The 16,218-nt window shown below is 41.8% G+C and overlaps 1 protein-coding gene across 1 annotated transcript in view; it reads right to left on the reverse strand.

Moving 5' to 3' along the window:
* GALNTL6 (polypeptide N-acetylgalactosaminyltransferase like 6) overlaps positions 1–16,218 on the reverse strand; it is a 911,072-nt gene that overhangs the window by 70,121 nt on the left and 824,733 nt on the right. The window contains exon 11 of the mRNA XM_054028868.1: positions 9,423–9,540. Coding sequence (XP_053884843.1) covers positions 9,423–9,540 — 118 coding nt within the window. The remainder of the gene's footprint in view (positions 1–9,422; positions 9,541–16,218) is intronic.

Below are 16,218 nucleotides of genomic sequence, written 5' to 3' on the forward strand. Positions count from 1 at the left end.
CTAGCATACCGAAGGCACTGTACAAGTAAGTTTAATATTATTTATTACTGTAATAGAGTAGCTGGCCCATTAGATGAAACTGGGCTCAGCTCTCCTGTTTCAGTCCAGATGATCCCAGCTTGGTCAATTCAAAGTTTGGGGCAGCACCTGGGGGGTCTATAAAAGGTCAGTCAGGAGTCAAACCAGAACTGAATCAGATGGGAGAAGAGAGTGGCCAGAGACAGAAGGTGGCTCCTGGGAGATGACTGAAGGTAGGAGAGGAGCAAGAGGAGTTTGCCAGCTGGTGTCTCTGAGCCAGGGTTGGAGAGGGCTGAAGTTAGGGGGAGCAGCAGAGGGAGGTTCCTGCTGGGTCTAAGATGGAGACAAGGGCCAGAGAGGACTGGAGGAAGGGGGAACAGAGGAGGGGCTTACCCACTGACATCTCCTTGCTGGAGAGCTGGACCCAGAGAAACAGCGAGAGGGCCAGGGGAAGTGAGGGATGCTCCCCTGGTAAGGATGCTCCCAGCAGAGAGGCTGCAGGACTTCCCGCTGGGAAAGGCAGGCTTGTGCCCTAGAAGGAAGGGTTGGAGTGGTCGTCCTGGCAAAGGGATGGAAGAGGACAGATAGGAGCCTAATTTGTGATGGAAGACACTGGGGTACGGTGAGATCAAGGACCATGTGCATGGGGTGATATGAACTATGTTTTGGGACTTTTGTTAGACTATTTTCACAAGGTTTTTGTAATCAACTAGTTTCCAGGAGCAGTATTGGTTAAGTAAGAGCCTAAAGTGGAGTCTTTTGGGTTAACCAAGAGGGAAACTGAGGCGAGGCGCTGCCCTGAGGCCACAAGGTAGTGCCCGGGAGGAAACCACTCATTTACAATTACTGTTAATTTTTATTGTGACAATGTTTCTAGGGCATGGGAAGACAATAAAAGGATTAAGTCTGGCCCTTGGAAAAGATGACAGATAAACTCAGTGGAAGGTCAGCTCCCTTTCACAGAGCATGTACATAATGTGAGGAAGCAGAAACCTATCTAGGTGCTTTATTACTGTAACATATGTAATGAGTATTGAAGTACACATATATTGCATCTTCTTGATGCTGTAGGAGATCAATAAAAAAAGAAAATAAAAGAAAAAGAATTAGGAAAAGGCTATCAGATACACTGAGGCAATAACAATTGGGAGGAAATAACACTTCATGTTAAGTTTTATATCTATCAAATAAAAGCCTAATTTGAAAGTGCTGTGCTGCACCTGAGGTGCATTTTGTAGCATAATTGGAATGAATCTCAGGCTGGCGTGCAGGACATTTAGCAGCTGTTCCTGTTTATCTTTTAGCTTCAGAATGGCTAAAGGAATTTTTATATTTTCTTGGGAAGATGAGTGCTGAGAAACTTGTCTTTAGAATGTGCATTTTTATGTCACCTGTGCTAAATGCTGTGAGAAATTGGAGAAACAACTTGAAATCTTCTGTTAAATATTGCAGACCTCTAGTGCACCATAAAAGGAATTCTGATGGCGTGGCGCTCCCAAATGCTGTCACAATGTTGATGTCTCTGTTTGCCTAACTAGCAAACAATAAAATTCTCAAGATCTCTAATGTCTCTTATAATAGCAATGAATGTGATCCGTAGCCAAGATAACACCCTCTCCCCCACAACAAAACAAGTCAATTTAATTTAGAAAGCTCAGAACAGGAGTATTTTATGATGCAGTGGTTCCCAAACTTTTTACTAAGTTGACTCACCAACAGCATTGTCTCTTTTTGGCAACCTGCCATTATATATATGCACCCTCCACTCTGGCACTGCAACCCTAATCCAGGTTGATGCAGAGGGAAGCCCCTGGAAAGGCAGGGAGGGGAGTGTTCCAGCCAGGCCAAACCTGGTGCTGTGGTACTGTGACCCCATGCACCAGGTTGCAAGGCCTGGAATGGGAGCTAGGCCCAGTCCTGCAGGACAGGAGCTGCCACTGAGGACTGAACGTGGAATGGGCTCACTTTCAACCCTCCCCTGCACTCTGGTTGAAGTGTGTTTGCCTAGGGCCCAGTGATGGGTTACTCTGGACCTGGATGTGGCAACCCATCTCGAACCTTCCTACCATCCATGGGTGAGTTGGCTCCTACCATTTGGGAAACACCGCACTAAATTATAGTTTATCAGCTCCTTCCTATGGAACATCACAGAACACTTCATAGAGAGGGTCAAAGAGAAAGGCATAAAGGCAAGCTTGAAAAGAGAGGATGCAGTGGTCTAGTGGTTAAGGCACTGGTCTGGGCCTTAGTTATATGAGTTCATTTCCTGGCTCTACCATAGCCTTCGAGAGACTTGGGCAAGTCCCTTAACTTCCTTGTGTCTCACCTCCCACTCTTTATCTTGTCTATGTAGATTGTAAGCAATTCAGTACAGGGACTATCCACTATGTGTAAGTACAGTGCCTAGCACAATGGGGCCAGAGTTTTGGTTGGAGTCTCCAGGTGCTACTGTAGTACAAATACATATAAAGGAAGGGACTCAAGGGCTTGGAGATGTGAATTGGAAAATGCAAGAGAACGAGTTTGATAGATGTGGTAGCACAAATAAAAGAGCAATCCTTCCAACGGCAGAGTGTCGTGGAGAAGGGACAAGGAGGAGCCCAAGACTGGAAGAGCACAGAAGGACGGGCAGATAATGGATGTCAATTAAGGGTATGGTGGAGTGACCCCAGAGCGACTTTTGAACATTCAGGAGTGACCAGAATTCTTCCTTGCAGCGTATTTTCTATTGCTTTGTGCAGTCCTAATTTTTTTTTGCAAGAATCATGTTAATTTATGAAAATGGAACAAAGAAAACATGAGAGAAATCTAATAATATAAATTTAATAACAACAAGGTAGTACATCGTGGGCCTAAAGGTACATGATTTGCAGTTGATGGTGTGGAAAAGGGAAGCGAAATGGTTACGTTGTACGTTCCTGTCTGCATCATGGGTTCTGTTGGAGAGGAGAGGGCCTAGGCATAGCTCACTCCTGAAGAAGCAGCGCTGTGCCTACTGTGTGAGGTGGCTCTCTTTCCTGAGCTAACCTGCATCAACAAGATGCAGTGTTAACAACTCTCGTGATCTGACCATGAATCTCATTAAGCTTAATATTCTTCTTAAAAGCCCAGTTCCTGGAGTCCTCCGATTTTGAGAGAATCTGAGCTTTCATGTCAATAAAAGAAAGTTTTTACCCCTATTATGTGGCGAGAAGCTGGAAAACATGACCCCTTAAAGGCTCAAAACAAGGAAACCAAATAAAGAGACCCCAATTTTATTATTTTTAAGCCAATATCATGAATTTTTGGAGCCTGACTCATTATTTTTGAAAGCTCAGGGTTTGGAAATACTGCAGAAGGCTCCAGTAAACACCACATGGCTGGACACTGCTCTGTGTCTCGCCACCTGCAAAGGGCCCATTTAACACAAACATACACCCCATGGAAACCCCGTCAAGATAACTGCCTTCATTTTCAGTTCTTGGAGCAATTGAGACTTTACAGATTTGAGCAACAACTTAACTGTTGAGATGTGAGACTGGCATTTTAAGTTGTTTATTGCATCGTGTGTAGTGAAAATATATATTTGCATGGCATTTGTAATTTGCTTTTTATTAAATATCTAACTGGAGTGCTATGAAAGTGTTAATTGGTAGTTTCACATAGAACAGATTACACTGAAGAATTTTTCTATAGAAAGACCTACCTCCAGTTACATTTCTGAACATACGGTTTATTGGACAATAATGGTTCCAACATAATCCTAGCTGTCTTATTTGATCAATGTGGATTGTGGATATAGAAATATTCCTTGTATATTTTGCAGCATTTGTGTGCAGTAAAGCCACAGGCATTGAAAACTCTCCAAAATTAACTAATTAGTATCACTAATTGTGACTAATTAAGTGCTTCCCAGGTGATGGGTTTGATGCCATGGATCAGATGATAGCATGCAGACCACCTGGTTCTTGGCTTAAAAGACTAAGAAGCAGCTCAGAGAGAGAAAGCCCTGCGGAGAGCAAGTTGGTTCCTGCAGGTGAGCCTAGGTCAGGGGAAAGGATGTGGCTAGAGATCCTGCTGGAGCTATTTACAATGATGGGCAGAAGCCTTAAGAGAACCAGAAGCCTTAGGAGGAGGAGGATTGAGGAAATGCCAGGCAGCAGGACCTGGGATTTGTGAAAGAACTTCACAGTCCAGCAGGAGGCCAAGAAATTGTAGAGCTAGAGAAAGATTTTAGTTCAGTGACATTTGGACTGTGAAGTTTTAATAAAGCAGATTCCGGATTACGAGAGTCTCTATGCAATTTTTAAGAAGTCCAAGAAGGGGAAACTGAGGCAGCAGTGAGATTCAATGCTTTCATAGTGCTAGTCTGAGTTATACCTTAGTCTAAGCAGTGGTGTTAATTCTTTGCTTTCATGTGCACTAAATTTGCTCACAAACTAATAGTTCTAAAATAGTGAAGGTATAATCATGAAATGTTAGTTTTATGATGTGTTTCAAATAAAAATCGTTGAAAGGATTGTACATGTACTGTACATTTCCAAGGCTGATTCTGGCCTATTCCAGCTAGTAAGAGGAACAGCTTCCTGGAAGCCCATTCCTAGCTCTATCTATACTAACTAAGGAAACTTTGCAAAAATCCTCTGACTATTCCTAACATTATTTCAGGGGGGCCAGAATTGGGATCTCTGCTGTAAATGGCCACTGGCTGCTGCCAGCATTTTAAACACTAGGTTGAAAGCCTGGCCTTAATAAAATCAGTGGGAGTTTTGCCATTCGGTTCAACTGGAGCCGAAATTCAGCCAGGGTCAGTTAGATCTGCTCTTAGCAGGGTTCGAGAACACAGTCCTTAAAACATCAACATCAGCCAATGACCGGTGTACACAGGAGTTCCCAATGTTGCTTCTGGAGCTGAACCAGTGTTAACTATGTTGGGAAGTTATTGCAAAAATTCCCTAGAATATATGAGGCTCCTGAATGGCAGGACACTACAGTAAAGCAGGGGAAAAGAAAGTGAGACAGTATGATATAGTGTATTGAATGCAGGCTTGGGAACCAGGAATTCCAGAATTCCAATAGTGAATCTATCACCAACTCACTTCCCTTTATGGTATCATTTAATTACTCTGTGCCTATGGTTCATTTAAAATGAAATTATTAGTACTTATTAGCTCACAGGGACACTGTATGGATTAGTGACTGTTTTTTTGAAAAAACTCAAATCACTATGGAATAGATTGTGATAGTCTTACTCATTATGAGTAGGTTTCAGAGTAGCAGCCGTGTTAGTCTGTATCCGCAAAAAGAACAGGAGTACTTGTGGCACCTTAGTCTCTAAGGTGCCACAAGTACTCCTGTTCATTATGAGTAGCATCTTATTCCACAAGTGGTCCCACTGAAATGAATAAGACCATTAGTAAAGTGCTACTTAATATAAACAAGAATATCACAATCTGGTCTTATATACGTGCTAGTTACTATTATTGGGTCCCATTATTGAGTTAGGCTAAATATACAGGGAAAACAGACATGGCTCTTAAAAAGACTGAAAATTATTGGGGGAAACACTTTTAAAACACAAAACACTATGCTGCCACTCGGCAAACAATTTTATGATTGTCTATATCCACATGTAGTGAGAGTTTGAGCAATTCACAAAGCCCAAAATCCTGGCATCATTGAAGTCTGTGAGTGCTTTCAATGAGGCCAGTATTTCACCCTAAAAATTTCCTTCACTCTGTGATTTAGGATGTCCAGTCATAGCTTACAGTGTTTTTTGCAAACACAGGAAATGCATTTGTCTTTTCTCTTATGAAGATTTTGGACATTTATTTTGGAAATGACTACCTCAAGGCTCTGTTCTACTAACAGATGTAAATATAGGAAACACAGCACTTTCCTACTTGTTATTGAAAAGACGCATTGTTAATCTGTCTAATTCCAGCAGTTCGCTAGTTTGAAAAACTTTATCACATGATGAAGAGTATCAGCAGGAGTCTCTATATCTTTTTAATTCAAAAATGATCTTGGGTTTATACTGTCAGAAAAACAAAATATATTATTTTTTATTAAAAAAATTAATCTGGAGACTGTTTTCTGAAGAGTTAATATGTATAAGACATAAGAGGCATGGTTCCCTCTCCCCCCAGAACCACCAATTATGCTGGTACACTCTGATTCTGAAATGGTGGTTAATCAACATGATATCAGAGCTGTGATAACTTTCGCCATCTGTGATGGTGTTACACGGAGACTGACACTAACAAAAGGGAACCATGTTGCCTCCTGCAAACCAAGAAACAAGTGTCAGGCAAACTTCAAAAAATCTGAGTGATTACAAAGCCTTATTCAAATTGATTTATAAATAATACATAGGGATCACTTCATCTGTCACTGAAATTAGAGATGGGCCTGAACCAAACCTCCAGATCTGAACATCCCAAAATATGGGAAAATTCAAATTTGACTCCATATCTTCAACTTTGTGACCTTTAACTGACATGTAGTCAAGTTTGAGGTGAAACCTGACAGTTGTTTAACAACACACAGCAATATTACAGAGCAGTTTGGGACAGGAAGTGCAAAGAATGCTGTATCTAGTTGACACTTAAGGGGAAACTGTAGGTAGACTAAACATAATTACTCAAACTGGAATTTGGCCAGGATACTCTCTGTACTCTCATTAAAGATCCCACAGAACTTTTGACAATCACAAATTGTCAGAATGTCAGGCTTAAATCTCATGCAACAGTTGGCATCTGTGGGACACATCACTCCCAGTAACGTCATGTTTCGCAGCTATTAGTTCAATACTGACTTCTAGGGAAAAATATTCCTGACTAAGGACCTGATCCAGCAAAACGTCTGTGTGCTGAAGTCAATGAGACAGGTTCAGTACCAAACACATACATCATTGCAATACGCAAATCTTTTATCCACATGCTGACTGGTCTTGACACTGCTTAGCTGTGAGGAAATCATAACCCTGAGATCATAGATGTAATAGAGAGAGACAGCAAATCAAATTAGTATACCAAGTAGTTTTAGAATTTTTATTTTCACTTGTTGGAATGTTTGAGGTTTGTTTTGTAGAATTCTTATTTATTCCTGCCCATAGAATATTTGTGTTGTAATAAATTATCCAATAATGCTCAAAAACTGACCAACTCCAAGGCTGCTTTTTGCTTTCAAGATTAATTGGGGCTTATTTTCCAATGTTCCCAATCATGAGTACTAATATGTCTACTCTACTGCGGTAAGTCAACCTAAGTTATGCAACTCAAGCTACACGAATAATGTAGCTGGAGTCGACGTAGCTTAGGTAGACTTACTGTAGTGTCTACACTGTGCTGGGTCGATGGAAGAGTGTCTCCCGTTGACTTACCTTACTCTTCTCGTTCAGGGTGGAGTACCAGGGTTGACCAGAGAGCAATCTGCGGTTAATTTGGTTGGTCTTCACTAGACCCGCTAAATTGACCCCTGGTGCATCAATCGCCGGAGCGTCGATCCAGCGGTAGTGTAGACATAGCCTCAGTTAATGACCTATATATCAAAAAGTATTTCTCTGTTGCTTTCTCTCTCTCTACTGATCTTATTTTTCCTTTCACTATTCCATGGAAAGCAGGAACCTTTCTGCTTTTGTTGAACATCCACAAACAGAAAGTTGTTATTCCTTCTAGCCAAATGCTACAAAATCCTGTTTAAAGTGTTTTTTTAATGCTAATAAGGAGGGACAGGGAACCTAAGGTCAATATACAGTAATGAGATGAATGAGGAGAGATGACTGAAATAGGACCCAGTGTGACATAGCTGTTTCCAAAAAATCTGTCGCTCGAACAAAACAGTCTGGGTCAATTTAGTATCTGAACTTCCAGTGCCGTTACCATGGTTTCTACACAAAGAGGAATGGACTGCATTCCAATTTTATTCTTCACAATGACAAACAACAGGAACATGGGAAATGGTCAAATAAAATCTTATGTGAGCCTGACAGAGATGTGACAGATACTACTGGAGTTTACATTTGTTTCTGAAATAACCTGACTATACAGAATGCAGATTGATGTATCCGAACAACCTGTCCATCCATTTATCTTGTGAGTTTCTCTTGCCCTCCAATCTCATTTTGCTCTCATATAAAATTGATTCAAACTAACATGATAGCAACACAGTTATGCAAGTCATTTAGCTGTTCCTGAGAATACCCATTAAAAACAGCCTAGCAGTTGGGAGTACAGACTTGCTAGGTTATCTTCTGTGCATTTAATTCAAGACTTTACTCTCTCCAGAATTGAAACTCAGATGTAGCTAGGTGTACAATGTAGTCTATGACTTATTTACTATATTTCTTCTGTTGTAAATTGGGGGTATGCTTTCTGGAAGTTTAGAATTAGACTGGGAAAATCCTGAAGCTAAATGTAAACTGTAATGTTGATACAACGAGGAGTCCTTGTGGCACCTTAGAGACTAACAAATTTATTTGGGCGTAAGCTTTCGTGGGCTAAAACCCACTTCATCAGATGCACGGAGTGGAAAATATAGTATATTCTCAATGTAGAATAGCCCACTTCCACCTTAATTAAATTGGCTCGTTAGCACTGACCCCCCACTTGGTAAGGCAACTTCCATCTTTTTCATATGCTGTGTATTTATACCTCTCTACTGTATTTTCCACTCCATGCATCTGATGAAGTGGGTTTTAGCCCACGAAAGCTTATGCCCAAATAAATTTGTTAGTCTCTAAGGTGCCACAAGGACTCCTTGTTGTTTTTGTTGATACAGACTACCATGGCTACCACTCTAAAACCTGTAATGTTGATGTGTCATTTGACTATTCCCTGAAACTCTAGCTGCAAGTAGAAAGTTATTATGGTGAAGAGGCTAAAAGGCAAAGTCTTTAATTCCTTGGGTACCTTATCTTAGAACATAATGCATTAAATTTTCTAAATTAGGTACATTTGCATACACATACTTAATATATGCAAGTAACTGATGTGCTTGTGGAAGTTAATATGGCTGCCAACTAGACATGGGCAAATAAGTGACTTACGCACACACAAAAATGCATGCACACACTCCGAGGAGATGTGTGCACATAACCTAGGCATATGCAAAAGCAAATATACAAGTAGCGGATCATGGGATATTGAAAATCTGGCCTGAAATATGCAATTATTTGACTTTTGTATGGCCTCAGGGATCTATGGCATGCATTTTCCACTGAAAGTAGTGGAAACTCCTTATAAAACAAAGGAATATTGTAGAATATGAGATCTGACTATGGAGCAACAGGCAGCATGAATAAAGGCAATGTGACGATAACAAAGCGCATCGCAAATCCGGGTTCAGATAACTAAAACCCAAACCTTTAGAGTCATACCAAACAAAATAAGTAAGTATTAAATGGCAGTGACTTGATGACTTACCTTAAAGGAGATTTCATACTGCTCTCCTCCCCATATTTCTAAGCCTGGATCATAGCCACCGAGCTCCCAAAACCACTCTCGGTCAACAGCAAACAGACCTCCAGCCATAACAGGAGACCTGAGGAATAATTAAAACAAATTGTAAATGACAGGCACCATCATGTCATGCTTGAAAAACTGAGAAGATCAACAATGTAGATTGACAGATAATGATGAGGCTGCTAGCAACTGTCAGTATAGGTTTGTGTGTGTGGGAGGGTGGTGGGGTGGGGATAGATGTCAGGTTGTTTTAAATTGCTGGAGAAAGGTGGATCCTAAATCAAAGTTTAGTGACTAATCTCTCAGAAATCATCATCTAGAGCTACTTTATCCTATGATGCTTAGATACTGCTGCAGTTGAGAGCTATTTTATGAAGAAGAATATAGCGTGTTAGAACATGGCAGACATCTTTTACAAAGAAGTTTATTATTAATCAATTCAGCTATATTTGCTAAATCAAGATTTATTATATTTTTTTTTGTAGGAAAAGGACTCAGGAAACATGCAAAAGTGCTTCATGTAATTCCCAGATTCCATATGTAGTTATGCCCTTTTGAACCTTCCCATTCCCTCCCCCCATTAATATGTGAGAAAAACAGGTCAGTTCATTTCAGTTTCACAATTGCTCTCTTAAAGAGAACAGAACAGTGAAGGGGCCTGGCTACAGAGCAGTGACAGTAGTTAGGGGCAAAACATCTGCTTGAAATTTGTCCCACATTAATAATTTACCTCTCAGGCGAATACCTCATTTTTTTTTTTTGGTGAATATTCACATGAATAAATTAACTGAATTTTCTTTAACTGTTTTCTCACCCCTTTGTGTTCACTTTCCATAGATGATAAAGCAAATGAGTTTACAGGAAGGAAGTTTTAAGTTAATATTAGAGAATATTCATGGAAAAGTGAGTTTTAAATTCACAAACATGAGTATTTGTAATGGAAATCTGACAGTAAGAGTTAACTCATCCAGTCAAGGAGCAGAGTTCCTGATTCTCCAGTATGTCTGAATGCATAGGCAGTCACAGGAAATCAGCAACGGCTCCCAGATTCTGGCTACTGGGTCATCGTGGAAGTTAGAGTAGAAGGGGGCCTTACTCTTACTTCTGTTATATGTGCAAGCTCAGAGCATCACCCAGCAGGGCATCACGTATAGCGGAACTCTGATCCATCACAATCCCCTCTTACTTCATTTTTCCACAGAGCACTTTTCCTCCCTCTTATGCCACGGCAGGAAGAGCTTTACAGTGGCAGAGCATTCCCCTACAAATGGTATTCTGAAAGCATAATAGAAAATAATTCTCTCCTCTATGTTAGAGATAATGAACAAAGGGATGGATAGATGTTTTATCTTTTGCTTCCACTAATCAGTTTGGTTTTGTGCAGTGTTAAATTCTTAAGATTAAATTACATTGTGTATTAATTATTCTGTAAATTATAAGAAGTTGTAGTGGGAAGCCCTCTTTTTTAAAAGACAAAAAGTAAGGTATTTCCCCAGACAACACATTTTTCAAAGTAGTTAGTAGCTCTTTTTGAAAAAAAGATTCAATAGTTAGCTGGTGAAGCCACATCCTATAACATACTCTGAATATGAATGGGCTTTTTACTTTTATTGACATTTTGTACCTCAAATATTGACTGTCTTTCCCACAAATGAATAAATCCAGTAAAATCCTATTAGGAACCTTCCTCTGGGGTTTTTCACTACTATAATACATTTTCAACTCCAACCAATAGTAATTCTAATTACAACAGGTCCCTTGTGACTTCAGGTTCAAAATAATCAAAACACCATGTCCACTTACAAAGTGGAACTTGCACGAAGGAAGCTTATAACTCTATCTTTACTAGCATGTGAAACGAAGCCTCAGAAAACCCTGGAGGGCGGGGGCACACAGGCTCTTTATGCTTTTATTCAAGTATCTTTGATGACCATTCCTCTGGACACAGTGAAAAAGGCAGCCTCCCCCCTCATGATTCAAAGAAGCCAGTCAGATTTCATTTGTCTAATTAGGGACTTCAAGTTGGGAAATAATTGGCAGGCATTTACTGTACAAACGATACTGTGCAACAAGAGCTTATATACAGACTTTACAACTATAACATAGGATAAAATCTGCTTGTTTCATAGATGCTGGTTCATTAAAGTTCACAACGTTTATTATAATTAGGCAAACTACTAAGAAAGAGACTGGAACAGCATAATTTTTGGCATTTATTCTTTAAAAATCAATATTTGAAGGACCGTGTGCTGTGGCTGGCAGTTGGAAGCTGTGAGCTTCAAAGGAAGGTTTGAAAGCTAGAAGCCTCTGGTAAGTGGCTGAGCCTTAATCAGTGGGCGGGGCATTCATACAGGCCAGGGCTTTATAAAGCAGCGCACAAGCGACCAGGGAGTTTTTGCGAACAGGGGCTGCTAACAGGGAGTTTCGCAAGGGAGTTGGGAAGGGAGCAGGATGGGGGCGAGGGTCCCTTGCCGGTTCTATCTGTTTTCTCTTTATTCCCCTTTGAACCTATAACCAACTACATTCAAAACTTCTTGCTTAAACAACCCTTTCAGCGGACAGGGGGCTGCAGACGGGAGTTTGACAGAGGGAGGCTTACGATGGTTAGGAAGACCCGCAACACCTGTGCCAGCACTGCTTCTGTCTCCTCCACCTGTGCCTGTAGCCAGACAGAGCGCCTGAGCATGGATGCTTCTACCCAGATCCTGGTGTGGTTTTGCAGAGACTGTAACTTGCAATTTCCACTTACTGATATCCAGGCTGGGGGGACCATCCAATGTGAGAGGTGCCTGCTGGTGGAATCTCTCAGGCTGCAGGTGGGGGAGCTACAGGAGAAGGTGGCTAGGTTGAGGAGCATCCGAATCCACGAGCAATTCCTCGACAGTGTCCATGTGGAGACATCTGAGGTAGCTGTCCCAGTACACAGGACTGCTGATACACCACTGGTGGAGGAGGAGATGGCTCAGGGTAGACACTGGCAGCTGGTTACTTCTGGCAGCAGGCAGTGTTCCACCCTTGCTCCGGACCCTCCTGCCGTGGTAATAGGTAACCGTTATGCTCTTCTTGATACAGGAAAGAAGGAATCACTCCCTACAGTAAAGGAGGAGAAGCCTCATACCCCTAAGGCTGGGAGGTCTGCTGCCACCACTGCGATAGGAAACGTAGGATAGTGGTGGTCGGAGACTCTCTGCTGAGGGGGACGGAGGCGCCCATCTGTCGCCCTGACATTTCATCTCGGAAGGTATGCTGCCTGCCCGGAGCCCGTATCCAAGACATTACGGAGGCATTGTCGAGGATTATCCAGCCCTCTGACTACTACCCCATGCTACTCATCCACGTGGGCACAAATGATACTGCGCGGTGTGACACTGAGCAGATCAAGAGTGACTACAGGGCTCTGGGAGTACGGATGAAGGAGTTTTGTGTGCTGGTGGTATTCTCTTCGATTCTTCCTGTCAAAGGTAGGGGCCCGGGCAGAGACAGATGCATCATGGAGGTGAATGCCTGGCTGCGAAGATGGTGTCGCCAGGAGGGCTTTGGCTTCCTAGACCACGGGATGCTATTTGAGGAAGGACTGCTAGGTAGAGATGGTGTTCACCTTTTGAGGAGAGGAAAGACCCTATTTGGACACAGACTGGCTAACCTAGTGAGGAGGGCTTTAAACTAGGTTCGACGGGGACAGGTGAGCAAAGCCCACAGGTAAGTGGGGAACATGGAGACCAGGGAGATGGGTTGGAAACGAGTGTGGGCTATATTGTCAGAGAGAAAGGAGGGTCAGGACAAAACTGGGAGGAAAGATCAAACCAGTATCTTAGATGCCTATATACAAATGCGAGAAGTATGGGGAATAAGCAGGAAGAATTGGAAGTGCTAATAAATAAATACAACTATGACATTGTTGGCATCACTGAAACTTGGTGGGATAATACACATGATTGGAATGTTGGTGTGGATGGGTACAGCTTGCTCAGGAAGGATAGACAGGGGAAAAAGGGAGGAGGTGTTGCCTTATATATTAAAAATGTACACACTTGGACTGAGGTAGAGATGGACATAGGAGACGGAAGTGTTGAGAGTCTCTGGGTTAGGCTAAAAGGGGTAAAAAACAAGGGAGATGTCATGCTAGGAGTCTACTACAGGCCACCTAACCAGGTGGAAGAGGTGGATGAGGCTTTTTTTAAGCAACTAACAAAATCATCCAAAGCCCAAGATTTGGTGGTGATGGGGGAGTTCAACTATCCGGATATATGTTGGGAAAATAACACAGCGGGGCACAGACTATCCAACAAATTCTTGGACTGCATTGGAGACAACTTTTTATTTCAGAAGGTTGAAAAAGCTACTGGGGGGAAGCTGTTCTAGACTTGATTTTAACAAATAGGGAGGAACTCGTTGAGAATTTGAAAGTAGAAGGCAGCCTGGGTGAAAGTGATCATGAAATCATAGAGTTTGCAATTCTAAGGATGGGTAGAAGGGAGAACAGCAAAATAGAGACAATGGATTTCAGGAAGGCAGATTTTGGTAAGCTCAGATAGCTGATAGGTAAGGTCCCATGGGAATCAAGACTGAGGGGAAAAACAACTGAGGAGAGTTGGCAGTTTTTCAAAGGGACACTATTAAGGGCCCAAAAGCAAGCTATTCCGCTGGTTAGGAAAGATAGAAAATGTGGCAAAAGACCACCTTGGCTTAACCATGAGATCTTGCATGATCTAAAAAATAAAAAGGAGTCATATAAAAAATGGAAACTAGGACAGATTACAAAGGATGAATATAGGCAAACAATACAGGAATGCAGGGGCAAGATTAGAAAGACAAAGGCACAAAATGAGCTCAAACTAGCTACGGGAATAAAGGGAAACAAGAAGACTTTTTATCAATACATTAGAAGCAAGAGGAAGACCAAAGACAGGGTAGGCCCACTGCTTAGTGAAGAGGGAGAAACAGTAACAGGAAACTTGGAAATGGCAGAGATGCTTAATGACTTCTTTGTTTCGGTCTTCACCGAGAAGTCTGAAGGAATGCCTAACATAGTGAATGCTAATGGGAAGGGGGTAGGTTTAGTAGATAAAATAAAAATCACTTAGAAAAGTTAGATGCCTGCAAGTCACCAGGGCCTGATGAAATGCATCCTAGAATACTCAAGGAGCTAATAGAGGAGGTATCTGAGCCTCTAGCTATTATCTTTGGAAAATCATGGGAGACGGGAGAGATTCCAGAAGACTGGAAAAGGGCAAATATAGTGCCCATCTATAAAAAGGGAAATAAAAACAACCCAGGAAACTACAGACCAGTTAGTTTAACTTCTGTGCCAGGGAAGATAATGGAGCAAGTAATTAAGGAAATCATCTGCAAACACTTGGAAGGTGGTAAGGTGATAGGGAACAGCCAGCATGGATTTGTGAAGAACAAATCATGTCAAACCAATCTGATAGCTTTCTTTGATAGGATAACGAGCCTTGTGGATAAGGGTGAAGCTGTGGATGTGGTATACCTAGACTTTAGTAAGGCATTTGATACAGTCTCGCATGATATTCTTATCGATAAACTAGGCAAATACAATTTAGATGGGGCTACTATAAGGTGGGTGCATAACTGGCTGGATAACCGTACTCAGAGAGTTGTTATTAATGGTTCCCAATCCTGCTGGAAAGGCATAACGAGTGGGGTACCGCAAGGGTCTGTTTTGGGACCGGCGCTGTTCAATATCTTCATCAACGACTTAGATATTGGCATAGAAAGTACGCTTATTAAGTTTGCGGATGATACCAAACTGGGAGGGATTGCAACTGCTTTGGAGGACAGGGTCATAATTCAAAATGATCTGGACAAATTGGAGAAATGGGCTGAGGTAAACAGGATGAAGTTTAACAAAGACAAATGCAAAGTGCTCCACCTAGGAAGGAAAAATCAGTTTCACACATACAGAATGGGAAGAGACTGCCTAGGAAGGAGTACGGCAGAAAGGGATCTAGGGGTTATAGTGGACCACAAGCTAAATATGAATCAACAGTGTGATGCTGTTGCAAAAAAAGCAAACATGATTCTGGGATGTATTAACAGGTGTGTTGTGAGCAAGACACGAGAAGTCATTCTTCCGCTCTACTCTGCTCTGGTTAGGCCTCAGCTGGAGTATTGTGTCCAGTTCTGGGCACCGCATTTTAAAAAAGTTGTGGAGAAATTGGAGAGGGTCCAGAGAAGAGCAACAAGAATGATTAAAGGTGTTGAGAAAATGACCTATGAAGGAAGGCTGAAAGAATTGGGTTTGTTTAGTTTGGAAAAGAGAAGACTGAGAGGGGACATGATAGCAGTTTTCAGGTATTTAAAAGGGTATCATAAGGAGGAGGGAGAAAACTTGTTCACCTTAGCCTCTAAGGATAGAACCAGAAGCAATGGGTTTAAACTGCAGCAAGGGAGGTCTAGGTTGGACATTAGGAAAAAGTTCCTAACTGTCAGGGTGGTTAAACACTGGAATAAATTGCCTAGGGAGGTTGTGGAATCTCCATCTCTGGAGATATTTAAGAGTAGGTTAGATAAATGTCTATCAGGGATGATCTAGACAGTATTTGGTCCTGCCATGCGGGCAGGGGACTGGACTCGATGACCTCTCGAGGTCCCTTCCAGTCCTAGAATCTAGGAATCTATAAATCTATGAATATTTCATGCCATTTGCTCTCTGATCATTACTCCACAGCATATCTTGATATTTGCTGCCTTGCAAAAAGATTTGATGGAAGAGGCCCGATAAGGACAGCTCTCT

The sequence above is a fragment of the Malaclemys terrapin genome, chromosome 5 (assembly GCF_027887155.1).
Source record: "Malaclemys terrapin pileata isolate rMalTer1 chromosome 5, rMalTer1.hap1, whole genome shotgun sequence".
In the NCBI taxonomy this organism is placed as follows: Eukaryota; Metazoa; Chordata; order Testudines; family Emydidae; genus Malaclemys; species Malaclemys terrapin.